This window comes from Aquarana catesbeiana, linkage group LG04 (genome assembly GCF_042186555.1).
Source record: "Aquarana catesbeiana isolate 2022-GZ linkage group LG04, ASM4218655v1, whole genome shotgun sequence".
Taxonomy (NCBI): domain Eukaryota; kingdom Metazoa; phylum Chordata; class Amphibia; order Anura; family Ranidae; genus Aquarana; species Aquarana catesbeiana.
Window position 1 is genome coordinate 398533681 of NC_133327.1, and position 15852 is coordinate 398549532.

Genomic DNA, 15852 nt, shown 5'->3' on the forward strand with positions numbered 1-15852 from the left:
AGTATAAACATTCTGCTCTTAAAATGCTGGTATTGTTCTAGGAAATGTTGAATGCCATTTTTTCCCCTAATTGTCTTGGAGCAGAAGATACACACTAATTACCAGTGTCCAGTAAAAACATATGCCCTTTGGATGTTACTAATAAACATTCTTGAATAGTAATGAGACAATCGACTTGGAAACCGTTGCTCTGATTCCTAAATTGTGTGATTTTCTACAGTTCAGACAACTCTACATGTAAATATCCTGGAGAATCGCAAAGTGATGAATTGGCGATTCTCCCCATTCAGTCATCCTTATTACTGAGTTATAAATAATGTACATATTGGAAAATGTACCAAGAACATGAATTTCTTTTTTTTCCATTTGCACATTTTATCAATGTTTCTCGTTGATCCTGAACTCAAAACAACAATTCCTATTTCTGCCTGATCATCTACAATAGCTAAAAAGTCTTTGATTATGAAAAAAACATGATTTATTTAGCATTTTTTGTTTTTTTGCTTTTGCGTGTCCCTAGTATTAATCGACCATACACGCACCGCTAAACAAACTTGTATTAGGTTCTTGCCTATTTTAAAATAACAACTCTACAAGTAAAACATTATTTGTCTATAGAATGCAAAATACAAAGAGGAAAGCTGTCATGAGGAAACACAAAAGCCGCCATCGCTGACTCCTTTTTTAACTACTTATGGACCAGGCCTATTTTTCAAACTTGTTGTTTTATTTTGCTAGAAAATTACTAAGAACCCCCAAATATTATATATATATTTTTCCAGACACCCTAGAGAATAAAATGGCTGTCTTTGCAACACTTTATGTCACACCGTCTTACAAGCAATTTTTTTCTATATTATGAAAGATAATGTTACGCCGAGTAAACTGATACCCAACATGTCATGCTTCAAAATTGCACTCGCTCGTGGAATGGCGAAAAAATTTGACCCTTAATTTGACCCTTAAAAATCTCCATAGGCGACGTTTAAACATTTCTACAGGCTACCAATTTTACAGAGTTACAGAGGAGGTCTAGTGCTAGAATTATTGCTCTTGCTATAACGATGGCGGTGATACCTCACTTGTGGTTTGAACACTGTTTTCATATGCTGGCGTGATTTACGTATGCGCTCGCTTCTCCGCGCGAGCTCGGCAGGACGAGGTGCTTTACATCTTTTTTTTCTTATTTTACTTTTTTATTTATTTTTTTTACACTGTCTTTTTAAAAAAAAAATTGGGTCACTTTTATTCCTATTACAAGGAATGTAAACATCCCTTGTAATAGAAAAAAGGCATGACAGGACCTCTTTATGGTGAGATCTGGGGTCAAAAAGACCTCAGATCACATTTACACTTAAAAGCAATATTTTTTTTTTTTAAAGTCTTTTTTTTAATAAAAAAATAAAAATTTCCCCTTTAGGACCATTGGGCGGAAGTGACGTTTGACGTCACTTCCATCATCCAATCATCATCCAATCGTAGGGGCCATCTTTCCCTCACTTGACTCCATGCCTCAGAGGGGAAAAGACCCGATGATCTCCGCTCCAGTAAGCAGCGGAGACCGGGGAGCGGCGGGGAGCGGCGGGGAGCGGTGGGAGGGGGGGCACCTCTCACGCCGCCGATAAAAGTGATCTTGCGGCGAATCCACTGGAGAGACCACTTTTATCTGAAGCGGACCGCCCGCTATTTAAAAAAATACCGGGGTTATGGTAGCCATATGGCAGCCATAACCCCGGTATTCAACGTCAAACAACCGCCGTATAATGACGGTGGGCGGTCCGCAAGTAGTTAAAACTGCTAATTGTCTAGCTGGATCTATCTCTTAGAGTTACACTGCCCTGCCAGACAGCACAACCAGGTGGTTGACATCACTTTCTCTGTTCCCGTTATAGAAGGAATACAGTGGTGTCAATTCTCCACCCCAGTATGCTGATTGGATAGTGTGGGATTAGGAGGAGGTCCAATGATGTCTTGGTCCACATTGCTCTCTCCTTCTATATGCATGTAACCTGTCAGCACACAGCACACCCGAATGGCTTTCAGTCATGCCCCTTCCTCTCTCACTTTGGGGGCCGGTTCACCCAAGAACGAAGTGCACAAAAGGAGGTTTCCATGCGTGTTTCCTGCACTGCCTTCAAAATGTACTGCTTTTGCAACTTTCTGCAGATGCCAATACATTTTAACGGGCACCCTAAATGCAAATTGCAAATACAGTGCGTTTGCAGGCACCAGATCGCATGGTACAGTGTTTTTCAAAAGTAGTGCATGCACTACTTTTTGTGCATTGCTGTGTCATTTGCAAATCATTCAAATAAATGGGCAGCCAAATCGCAGATAGCAAATAGATCTGCACTGTGATTTACCACTTGCATTTGTTTCAGGAGAGCATGTTAAAGCGGGGGTCCACCTATCTATCGTTTTTTTTTTTTTGAGTTCATTCACAAACTTTTCTTCTCAGCATTACATACTCACATATTGTGTGTAATATGTCCGCCTGTGTCAGATTTCGTCGGAAAGAATAACTTATATTGTTCACTGCAGGCGGTTTCCATCTTCATTGTGCGCATTTGAAGCCCACAAGCATTTATTTCCTGGATGTGGTGAATGCTGTGCTCCCAGCATTCACCGCTCGTTCCCGCACATGCTCAGTGGCATCCTGGGAAGCCTGAGACTAGCTCCCAGGAATCTGGGAGAGGCTAGAAACACGCCTACTCCCACGGGAGGAGAACCAGGAAGTGTAAAGAAGAATAGAAAAATAAAAGGTAATTACGGCGATTTAAATTTTTTTAAACGGCATGTCAGCATCTAGGCAAGGAAGAGAATACATACAGATATTGTTCAAAATTTGGGTGGAACCCCGCTTTAAGCTCGTGTTGGTAAATGCAGCAAAATGGGGATTTGGTGTTTAAAGGAAAAACAGCAACAACAAGAACTGGCTGAAACTTGAGCCATATTTGGTTAGGCGTACCAGCATAAATTAAGGTTGCCACCTTTTCTTCATGTCAAACCCGAACTGTTCGGCGTCGCAGAGCAATTTTTTTTCATAGTATGCATAGATAAACAATGCATAGATGTTGCTATTAAATATAATTTCTAATCATATGAAGTCAATCACAAGAGTCCCCCTTTACATCAGAGTCCACAGAGTTTCCCTTTTACATCAGAGTCCACAGAGTTTCCCTTTTACATCAGAGTCCACAGAGTTTCCCTTTGACATCAGAGTCCACAGAGTTCCCCTTTACATCAGAGTCCACAGAGTTTCCCTTTTACATCAGAGTCCACAGAGTTCCCCTTTGACATCTGAGTCCACAGAGTTCCCCTTTGACATCTGAGTCCGCAGAGTTCCCCTTTGACATCTGAATCTGCAGAGTTCCACTTTGACATCTGAATCTGCAGAGTTCCCCTTTTACATCTGAACTCGCAGAGTTCCTTTTCACTGTAAGGGGAGACTCTGATATAAGGGAGAACTCTGGGGACTCTAACATAAGGGATGCTCTGGTGTACGAAGAGGACTCTGATATAAAGGGAAGCACCGTGGCCCCTGGTGTAAAGGGGAGCTCTGTTGTAATGAGTGCTCTGAGAACCCTGCTTTATCTTAGCGTACTAACTTAGAGGCAGGAGAGAGAAGGGGGGAGGAGGGACACTTAGTCCGGTCTGAATAATGTGTCCGGTTCTCAGACAGTCTGAAACCCGGACGCTTGATTCCAAACCCGAACTGTCCGGGTGAATCCCGAACAGGTGACAACCCCAGCATAAATACTATCTTCAGTCATCACATGGCAGCAATCATTTGTTAATTCCTAGACCACAAATTAGGCGCAGGACGGACAAGCTTTAATACATAATAAAAAAACCCACGTGCTATTTAAAAATATAATATAATCAGAAAGCAGCTATCACTACACTATGTGCACTCATCACACTACAACAGAAAAAAATATTACAAACAGTGAAGCGCTATCAGTGCAAAGACCCCCATTCAATAAATTATAAATGCTATCTAAATAAAATAGGTATATATATATATATATATATATATATATATATATATATATATATATATATATATATATATATATATATATATATATATATATATAATATGTGTGTGTGTGTGTATGTGTATATATATATATATATATATATATATATATATTAGGAATGCACCGTTTTTTTAGTACTCATCAATACTAATTACCTATACCTACAGCAACTGTTTTGTTTACACTTTAGCTGTCAGCAATAAATACATTTTGTTAAATTTTGCTTTTTTTAATGTGAAACGTGTAAATATATGTTAAAGGTGTAAAAGTATTAAAGAACAAAGCAAACAAAAAAGTTTTAATTATTAATAGTTTATAAAATAGAAATGAACAAAAAAAATCAGCAGGAAAATAATAATTAAATGGAGAAGGTGAATAAGGAGTTAATTAAGGTTTATTAGCTTAAATAAAGGGTTAATAAGGGGTTAAACAGAGTAACATAAATAAATATATATATATATATATATATATATATATATATATATATATATATAATTTTTTTTTTTTTTTTTTTACTTGACAGCTTGCACGATACTGGTGCAAATGCTTAGTATCAGCACCGATACCGGTATTGGTGCAACCCTAATATATATATAAACCTGTTAATATATGATAAATCAGTGAGTGGATCAAATCTCAATACATCTACAATGAACCATAAAAACGTGCAATGAATCATGTAAATCATTAACTAAATAATAGAATAATCAATCCATATGTCACAGTGATATTAAATATATTCTTTATAAAGTGCAACAGTGGTAGAAAAAAATATATATAAATAAATTAAATTGTAAGCTCTTCTGTATTTTATTGTCTTGAAACTGAATAGTCTCGCTTTTATATTGTAAAGCGCTGTGTATACTGTTGGTGATCTATCCATCCATCCACAGTGGTGTAGTGGTTAGCACTTTTGCCTAGCAGCAAAAGGGTCGCTCTATGTGCCTGCATGAGTTTCTTCCCACATTCCAAAGACAGGCTGTCTAAATTGTCCCTAGTAGGTGTATGTATGTGATTTAGGGACCTTAGATTGGAAGCTCCTTGAGGGTAGACACTAATGTGCATGTACAATGTACTGTTTATGTAAAGCACTGTGTAAATTGATGGCGCTATATAAGTACCTGAAATAAGTAAATAAAATAATTATAAAATAAAAAAGAAGTCCATAAATAAAGTGAGTCCCATACACCATTCAATTTTCGTGCAATCTCCTATTGCTATTAAGTTAATCTTCAGTGGAGGAAAGCTTCAGTTTCCACACCATGCACACAAGAGTGCCCTTCAACCCACCTTATGGGTGACATATGGATTAATTATGTTATTATTTATTTAATGATTCACATGATTTGTTGCACATGTTTTAGACAAGCTTTTAAGGGGTTGTAAACCCTCGGGGGTTTTTTTGTTTTTTTTTAAATAACAAACATGTCATGCTTACCTCCACTGTGCAGTTGGTTTTCCACAGAGTTGCCCCGATCCACCTCTTCTGGGGTCCTCTGGCGGCACTGGTAGCTCCTCCCCGCATCGGGAAACCCCCTAGGAGAAGTGCGCTCCCTGGGGGTCCCCGTGTGGGTGAGCTCCTGAGTCCGGCTTTTGCGTCCATAGACACAGAATGCCGTACTCGGCCCCACCCTCCCGGTGCCGCGTCATTGGATTTGATTGACAGCAGCGGGAGCCAATGGCTGCGCTGCTATCAACCTATCCAATCAAGAGCCGAGACAACGGGCAGAGAGGTAGAGCGTGTCTCCGCAGTTGCAGTTGGAACAAACGGGCTCGGGTGAGTAAAACGGGGGGGGGGGAAGCTGGGGGGCTGGTCAGAAGTTTTTTCACCTTAGGATGCATTAGGGTAAAAAAATACTAGGGTTTACAACCCCTTTAAGGTCACTTCTATGACTACCCCACAACTACTATTCAGCCTAGGAGTTGGAAAATGGTCACTGTAATGGCACAGATGCTTTTCAAACAGGAAAGGATACTCCTACAAGAGTTCCTTTAAAGTTTATGTATTTTTATGCTATACACGGTATAGTGATTAGAACTGGTTTGTATTCTGTATACTGAATGTTAAAAATGAATGTTTTTTACTCATTTTCAGAGCATTCTATATTTTTTGTTTTAATCACTATAACTAAAAATGTCCATCTCTACTCAATCTCCTCTGTTTACACTGAACTTCTTGTGAGAACACTGGACAAGAATTAGTGACAACAGTATGCATTTATCCTTATGCAAAACAATGCATGGGAAGGGAGGGTCTATTTGAATTACAAATATGCTTATGTCTTCCGTTCTGTTGTTCTAGGTCAAAGTAACAAAGGCAAATCATCAATGTAGAAGTTTAAAGGAGCATTCACATAAATTGCTTCCTGGAAACATTCCCTTGGATTGTATAAAGAGGGCAAGAAAGTATACGTGATTGTATTTTCTTCTCCTTGGATCAGAATGATGCTAGTTCTCACAGTACACAAGTGGATGTATTTGCAGATGCAAATATTGCAGTCCCAGGAAGATGGAAAACTGTCTTATTACTGGTGCTTTGGTGCCCTCTACTGGAAGTCTCTCTGCTTTTCCTTCTTTTTGCACTGGTAGCTCTAACTCAGCCACTATGAGTTACAACATGATGTTTGCACAGACAGTAATGACATAAAAGAGACCTAAGTGTTATGATCAATCTGGACATCAAAGACTGTGAATTAAACTAAAAGTGCCATAAATGCCGCCTGAGTTTGAGACAGTGGGACATGCTAGGTTTGTTTTGCAGGCAGCCACATCACGTGCCTGTATTTTGCCTTAACCCAGCCAAAATGTGATTGTCAGAGAAGGAAAATCTGTGACGAACGTTACCCACGAGGTCTTGCTGTAGGACGTTGATCGCCTCACAAAGGTTTCCACCATCTGCATCTTCGTCGCTGCTCTGGGGATCCGACACTCTGATTGGACTGCACATTTGATAGGACCTCTCTATAGCATTACACTTCCAAACAGAATATAGCAGTTGGGTGGCTCAGAAGTATTGCCTTTAAGTTTTGATTGACAAGCTTTCCTAGTTCAGACAGTATTTGTAAAAGATTGACAGAGGTGCTATGTCAGTATAGTAATTTATGATGTTGGTATTAAATGCAATCGTAGTATATGGCAATAAAAAGCCCAAATATTACATTTGTAAATGCCATATGGCTATTCACAACAAAGCTTCATAATTGAAAAGATTATTATTTACGCTAGAAAGCTATTAGTCCTGTGATTCTGGATCCCCCAAATGCATGATGCCCAACTTCCTGAAGGTCCATCCCATTGCATAGGCAAAGGAGTCGTGCATTGCTGTGCAATGTATCCCATAACTTCTTACTCAAAATATTCTAACTTAGGGCAAAGATTTTTCTTAATATTCCATAGAACATGCTGAGTAGAAAGCGTCAGAAAAAAAGGCTGCTCTTTTGTCATTGTTTTTATCTTTTGCCACTGTTGGTGTTTTTTATGTGACTTGTCTTTTACAAAATAAAGTGAACATCTAAAGATTTCTAGAGAAAATCAATTAAACGTTTATTTAGTATGAATATTTTATACTTACGTTTAATGTATAATATGGTGGATGTGCTTTTTTCATGATATAAGAAAACGGTTTCTTTTGTGAATATCTGGAACTTTGTGATGTCTGGGGAATTTGTTAGTATATTAAAATGCATATTTTATCTTCCTGTAACCCTGTGATTATAAAAAGAAATGAACATTAGCTGACAAAGATATCCCGTTTCAGGAAATTACTATTCCACTGTATTATGAACTACTAAAAATACTTCTTTTTTTTTTTTTTTTTTTTTACGCTTGATGATAAATAATATTCCTTTAAACATTTAGCTGTGAAATTGTTGTCTACTGTCTGCAAAATGAAGTAAAATTGCTCATCAAAGGGAGGAAAATCAAAAATGGTAAGGAATTTGGATAGGATGTATTAATATGCCTACACTCAGTATTATCTTCTTAGTTGGTTAGCCTTCATGACCCAAAAGGGATGTTCTATAAAATGGGAAGAGAGAAAAAGTGGAGGTGCTGTCTGTAGTAACCAGTCAGAATGCAACTTTTGAATTTGTTGTGTAGTATTGAAATAAAAAGTAAACTCAGATTTGTTGCTATGAAAGGCAAATCAACATACCCATTCCACCAACCACAGAATATAAATGTTAGGCTTTTGTGAAAAAAAAAAGAATATTCACAAAATGTATCATGGGTGTTTTAAACAATTATTTTTATTACTAGTCATTGGTAAAACAAAATCTCAGCTATTAAATTGAGTCCCCATCATGCCATGTAAAAAAGGCTAACATAAAAAAAAAAGTTACTGACCTTATACTCCAGGTTCTGGCTTCTTCTTGTAAGGATCTCATGACAAGATGGTCATGAATATCACTAGGCTTTCTCTCAGGATTCTGGGAGCCCGAATATCATGTGTAATTGCTCTAGCACTATCCAAACCTCTCATGATATTTGGGATCCATAGCTTTTCCAGAATCCAGAGAAAAGATCCATGACAGCAGCCAGGGTCGTTGCTAGGTCTACAAAAGATCTGGGGCTAGAGCCCATAGCAGCGTAGTAAAGAAAGTCATACGCTTGGGTGGGTATACACATTTACATACAGTAATATACGTGTGTGTGTGTGTATATATATTACACACATATTACATCAGGGTCCCCAGAGAGCCCCCCTTTACATCAGGTTCCCCAAAGAGCCCCCTCCTTACATCAGGGTCCCCAGAGAGCCTCCCCCACTTACATCAAGGTTTCCAGAGAGCTTCCCTTAAATCGGCGTACCTAGAGAGCCTCTCCCTTAAATCAGGGTCCCCAGAGAGCCTCTCCCTTAAAATCATGGTCGCCAGAGAGCCTCCCCTTGCATCCAGGTCCACAGAGAGCCCCTCACTTACATCAGGGTCCCCAGAGAGCCTCCCCTCCCCTTGGGGACCCCTGCAGAGACTCGGGCTATGGGTCACAGATTCGGGGCTATAGCCCCAAAAGCCACCCCCTAGCATCGCCACTGACAGCAGCCTAGGTGAGTTCACCAGAAATGTGGGTGCAAGGTAAGAATATTTTACTTTTTCTGCTATTTTTTATTTATTTTTTTAACTGAGCATTTTTACATAGGAAATCTTTAAGATAATGCAAGATATGCTTTAAAGGCTAATCTGTTTTCCCTTAATATACACATTGCAGGAAGTGTGTAAACCTGCTGCAATTACTGATTTCTTCAGGAGTGACTCCTAAATGTGGTCTGATTGCCCCAAACAAAATCTACATAAAATAATATCACACAAACAATTTTATGGTTTTATGGAACATTGACAATCCTGACTATAAAAAGTATGTGAACCCTTGTATTTAGTAACTAAGCCAACCTCTCTGAGGAACAAAAGGAGAAACAATAATCTCCACTGTTTGATGCAGGTGGCAAGGCTGAATTTCTGAATAACCAGGATAGACCATGACCTGGGCTGGCAAGGCTGACTTTTTGCAAAATCATGATAGACCATGACCTGGGCTATCAAGGCAAAATTTTAGTATAGTCACGATAGACTGTGACTTGGCTGGCAAGGCTGAATTTTAGCATAGCCATGATAAACTGTGACCTGGGCTGGCAAGGCTGAATTTTAGCTTAGCCATGATAAACTGTGACCTTGGCTGGCAAGGCTGAATTTTAGCTTAGCCATGATAGACCGTGACCTAGGCTAGCAAGGCTGAATTTTAGCATAGCCATGATAGACCCTGACCTTGGCTGGCAAGGCTGAATTTTAGCTTAGCCAAGATAAACTGTGACCTGGGCTAGCAAGGTTTCATTTTAGAATAGCCATGATAGACCGTGAACTGGGCTGGCAAGGCTGAATTTGTGTATACGCGAGATAGACTGTGACCTGGGTTGGCAAGGCTGAATTTGTGCATAGGCATGATAGACCATGACCGGTGTGGCAAGGCTGAATTTGTGCATAGGCAAACTGTCTATTTCAGCTTCTCTGCTCCTAAACTCAGTGTAGCTTTTGTGGCTATAACAGCTAATCCGGTTAGCATAGTTCTAAACCAGCCAACAGGGATAGTGGGGAGAACCATAAAGTTTGTTTTGAGGGAAATAAATATATATTTGACCCTGGTAGCTGCTGAACCTACTTGCACTGTGGTGCAAGATTCAATTACTGATAGTTTTGGCATTTCTTTAATTAGAAACTCTAGTCAGGTTAAGTCATGCATACCCAACAGGGCCGCTGTTAGAAATCATGGGGCCCCATACAGCCTACCTGATGGGGCCCCCTTGACCCTGTCCACAACCCACCCATGGCTCCGCCCCTGATCCCACCCACAACCCCACCTCTGGCTCTGCCCCTGCCCCCACACTGTCAGGGGGGGGTCTGGTGGCAGGAGCTGGAACATGTAAAATTTACAGCGTCCCACCAATCATAACTGGATCTGAATGGGAGACATGTCAGTGTTTTGACATCTGTGCCCATTCAGTTTGTGTCCCCATACACCACAGACTTGTGTCCATTTACTTGTGTCCATTTACTTGTTTCCATTTCAAAAATAGAAAAGGATGTTCTTTTCCATTTTATTTTTTTTGACCTGAATGGACACAGAGGTAGGCGGATCTAAATGTACACAAGTCAATTCATACCTGTAAACCTACATGGAGCTTTCAATCAGGTCTGCAAAACTTGGGTGAAAGGTTATCAAAGGGGAGTGGTTTGGGGGTGGTAAAAATGCACCTTGTCTGTGTGTTTTTACTGTCCCTACCCATCACATGCCTAAAGTAGCATCTCACTATGTGCTCATGGTCATTATCATTATGATGATCAGAGCACAGCAGGTGCTCTATGGCTCTGTCAGTGTAACATGACTGTGTGGTACTGACTTTGCTATGGCTGTGCTGTTATAGTCTGTAACACACAGTACAGCCATATATCAGGAAAGTCAGCACCCAACAGCCATGTTACACTGACAGAGCCATAGAGCACCTGCTGTGCTCTGATCATCCTAATGATAATGACCATGAGCACACAATGAGAGTCTGGGGACTGCAGGTTCTACAATAGCCTGTGTGACCTGTCAGTGTGTGTATGTGCAGGGGACTGCTTGCCTGTGCACCACTGCCACTGTCGAGATTACTCCTGCTGCTCTGTCTGTCTCAGCCGCCTCAGTGATAAGTCTCTCCCTCAGGCTGCAGCACTTACTGAGTGAAGGGAGCCGTATTACAGTAATATCCTTCCACCAGAGAAGGCATACAGTGAGCAGGCAGAACTTTAGTTTGTGCAGGTATACAGAGAGCAGCGTGTGTGTGTGTGTGTGTGTGTGTGTGTGTGTGTGTGTGTGTATCCCTGCACCCGAAAATGAAAAAAAAGTCCCTCTTCTGCTTTCACCTCCTGGGTCCCTCTGTTAACCTGATGGGGCCCAGGAAATGACTATATATTGCTTATATACATTAGTAATCAAGTGGGTGTGGGTTAATAAATAAAGTTATTTAGCTAGTTTTTTTTTTTTTATTAGCTAGAAGTTAAAAGATGCTCCCCCCTGCTGGCTGGGCCCGGTACAACAGGGCTGGTTGTACTGCCCTATCAGCAGCCCTGATACCCAGGCTTTGTTAACATTTCAACCTTTATGCCTCTTTACATCTTTTCAACTGACAGTGCTGAGGTCTTCTGGAATTTTTCATTGGAACATGTTAGCATATCTTTATGGAGAAGATCCTTTCAGTTACCAACATACTGTATGTGTGCATTTTTATATGGATGAGTACCTTCAATCCACACCTCTATGCTCCCATTGATTGGAATACCCGAGTCCACTTACCCTCACTTCTAGATAACATCATGCTAAATCTTTGCATACTTTTGCCATCAGGGATTTTGATTGTTTAAACTATTTGTTCAATAAAGATATGAGAATGTTGTCTGTTTTGTTTGCTACTTGAATTAAAAAGGGGTTGCAAAGTTTTTTTTGCAATTGTATTTTCACTTTTTTAAACCCTTTTAAAGTGTAATTCCAGGCAACTCATAAGCATTGAGACAGCTACTGGTGTTGTCCAGTATCAACAGGAACTCTTCTAAAATGATCATGTCCACTCAGTTTATCATACATATCATTCAAAATTTGGACTTTGAATGAGGCTATTGACATTGTGGAGGTAAATTGGTAAAAGGACATATTTATTGAATATGGAAAGATTTTGAGAATACATACTGTATCATTAATAGAAGACAATAAAATATAAAAAATATAATTTCATATATATCCACACACACATGTGCGCATGTAACATGGACATCAAGGATACAGAGCTATATATCAACTTGGCACCACATGGTGGTCTGGAATGGAATTGATTGGTACATTCTATAAATTCATATATATATATACATATGTCGTCTTGGCAGCATGTTGCAAAGGAAATAGGAATGATATAAAAGCGGTAAAAACATGATTAATTTGTATATGATGATCTGCACGACGCATTTCATGTGTGAACACTCATCAGGGGCAGATGCTCAAGAATATCTAGTTGTAACTGGTCATAACAAATTAGCCTGTCCTGAATAGGGATGGGCCGAACAGACCCCTGTTCGGTTCGCACCAGAGCTTCTGAACACTGCGAAAGTTCGGACCCGAATAATGAACCCCATTAAAATCAATGGGACCCGGACGTCAAAAATCTAAAGTGCCCATTTTGAAGGCTTATATGCAAATAATTGGGCATACAATGGTTATAGGGGTCCAGGTCCTGCCCTGGGGGACATGTATCAATAAAAAAAAATTTGTGAAAAACGTCATTTTTAAATGAGCAGTGATTTTTTTTTTTTTTTTTAAAGTGAAAGCCTAAAAATGAAAAATTCCTTCCAATATAGTGCCTGGGGGGTCCCCTTAGTTTACCTGTAAAGTGGCAGATCTGTACCATGTCTTCAATCTGCTGCAGCAATAATTGCATTTATAAAGCCAAAAAAATTACATTTTCTCTGCAAGCTGCCTTTATTTTGCTCAGCAACAGCTGGGGAGCCAGTGTGTATGATGAGGCCACAATGTAGTGCACTGGGTACAAGATTAGAGATTTTTTGGATACATTCTGGTGTCACTTTGACTTTGGATAAAAGTAACGGGTGTGCAAAAATTGGTCTTTGGGTGTCGGGGGCGTCTTCCCACCGTAACCCTATAGAGGTACTCTTGATGAAAGCAAGAATTGGCCTTGCTGTAGAAAAATTGCAATGATATGCACCTGTCAAACAGGTGCAGAAAAATTACTCTTTGCTTGTCGGGGTTCCCACCGTAACCCTATAGGTGCTCTTGATGAAGGCAAAAAAAAATTGCAATGATATGCATATGGTTGGTGTTATCGCCATGTTTGATGTGCCTGAGACATATTTTGCAGATAGCAACAGTGCGATCTGCTGCAGATGTGCTGAAAAAGGCCCAGACAGCCGAGCTTTCGGGAGTGGGCGGGGGGTTTAACAGCTGCAGAATGTGATGGAATAGGGTGGCTGCTCTCTACTCTTTCTTGATGTCGGCCTCCTTGGATTTGTGCCACCTCACCTTCAGTTTCCTCCTCTGCTTTATCTGGCACCCAAGTCGCATCAGTTACCTCATCATCATCATCTCCATCTCCTCCATCTTCATCATTACCACTGAAGACAACTTGGCAATATGCTGCGGCTTGGGGAACATGAATGCCAGTTTGTCTACCAGTGTTCCTCCCTCTCTCTAGGCTCGTGTTCCTGTAATCCTCAACCTCAGAATCAACATCTGAATCCAGTAATGGATGGGCATCATCAAGGAGCAAGTGGCTGACGCTGTGGTCAAATAATTTAGCTGACTCCTCAATGGCTGATGTTGGGGCTATGGCAGGAATAGATGTGTAGAAGGAGGCAGGTTTATCCACTCTGGCAACTGCAGGGGACTGCACGCTTGTCTCTGCTTGCGTGACAGAGGATGAGGAGGATGAGGAAGGTTTAGTAAGCCAGTTCACCACCTCCTCTGCATGCTGTGGCTGGATAGCACGGGCAAACTCACTAAACAGAGGAAATGATGCCCTGCCTGAGGACTGACCCCCACGTCCATTTTTGCCTGTGGACACATTTGTTGCTGGCCCCCTTACAGTGCCAAGGGAACGTCTGCCTCTCCTTGTTGTCCTCCCAGACATTATTGGGAAAGAGGGATCAGTGCTTATAAGCAAATGTAATGAAGAAGTTGAAATCTGTACATAGATGCACTTTCATTAATGTAAAGAGGTGTTTGGTGCACTTTAATTTGAGTACTCACACAACACAGACACACTTTATGAATACACTATAATATACTGCAATATAATGTGCCAAACGTACAGTGACGCACAGAACTATATGGCGTTAAACTGGCAGCAGTGCACACAAAAGTACATGGCGTTAAACTGGCAGTAATGCACAAAACTATATAGCGTTAAACTGGCAGTAACGCACACAGAACTATATGGCGTTAAACTGGCAGTAACGCACACAGAACTATATGACGTTAAACTGGCAGTAATGCACAAAACTAGATGGCGTTAAACTGGCAGTAACACACACAGAACTATATACTATATGGTGTTAAACTGGCAGTAACGCACACAGAACTATATGGCATTAATCTGGCAGTAATGCACACAAAACGATATGGTGTTGAACTGGCAGTAACACACACACACAACTATATGGCGTTAAACTGGAAGTAACGCACACAAAACTATATGGCTTTATATGGCTTTAAACTGGCAGTAATGCACACAGAACTAAATATCGTTAAACTGGCAGTAACACAATCAAATAGACAGTGTTCAACCGTCACTGCACTGACGCTATCTGAACTGTCCCTACTCTAGCTATACACTAATGTAAAGAATACTGACACGGTCTCACTACACTGAAACTATCTGAGCTGTCCCTACTCTACACTAATGTATGTATGCATGAATGACACAATCTCACTACACTACAGTGAAACTATCTGAGCTGTCCCTACTCTAGCTGCACACTATGCAAAGCTGAATGATGGTCCTTCTCACTACACTCACACTATCCCTAGACTGACACTAAACTAATATTCTACACTGACAATTGAAGCAAAATAGCACAGTATAGCACACTAACTAACTAATAGCACTGAACAGAGCCCTGTTCTATCTCTCTTCACGCTGAAATTACACTAAAAATGGCTGCCATTGAAAGAATACTTTTATACTGTGGGGCGGGAATGAGCCATGATTGGATAAAGTCATGATGACAGTGTCTAATCATGACTCTGACAGTGCTCTGTGCCCTGATTGGCTGAAGCTTTCACTGCTTCAGCCAATCTGGGCTTGCAATGCACCGTTCAGTGCCGCAATGTATTGTGGTCGGTTCTGGGGGACCGAACAAACGGTCCAACTACCTGTTTGTTCGGCTGTTCATGGGACGTACGAACAGCGAAAGTTTAGCCCGAACTTATGCTCGGGCAGAACCGTTCGCCCATCCCTAGTCCTGAATACTTACATAGAGTCAATGTGATGAGATGTAGTAACTATGGGGCCAGAACCAGAAGGGTTGTCTGTCCCGGGAGCTGAGGTAATCTGGAGCTGCGTGTCAGCAGGGCGCATACACAGACCCCCCAGAACACAGATTGCCAAAATTCATAGTGAAACACAATGATGGACAGGTGGTGAAAGAGTCTAAGATAAATGGATGCAATATCAGTGAGTTACACAATGTTAATAAGATACAGTGGAGATAATAAGTACCCAGTTAGGATAGTGAGGATAATCAGAATCTGTGCACATAGGATAAAGGTATAACCA

At 40.6% G+C, this 15852-nt stretch overlaps 1 protein-coding gene across 3 annotated transcripts in view; it reads left to right on the forward strand.

The window, feature by feature from the left end:
- NKAIN2 (sodium/potassium transporting ATPase interacting 2) overlaps positions 1-7859 on the forward strand; it is a 1596052-nt gene extending 1588193 nt beyond the window's left edge. For all 3 annotated transcript variants that reach the window (XR_012243909.1, XM_073627189.1, XM_073627190.1), the window contains one exon: positions 6346-7859. Coding sequence is in view for 1 of the 3 variants with exons in the window: in XM_073627190.1 (XP_073483291.1) it covers positions 6346-6355 (10 nt within the window). In the remaining 2 variants the exon portion in view is untranslated. The remainder of the gene's footprint in view (positions 1-6345) is intronic.
- Positions 7860-15852: the final 7993 nt, after the last annotated feature.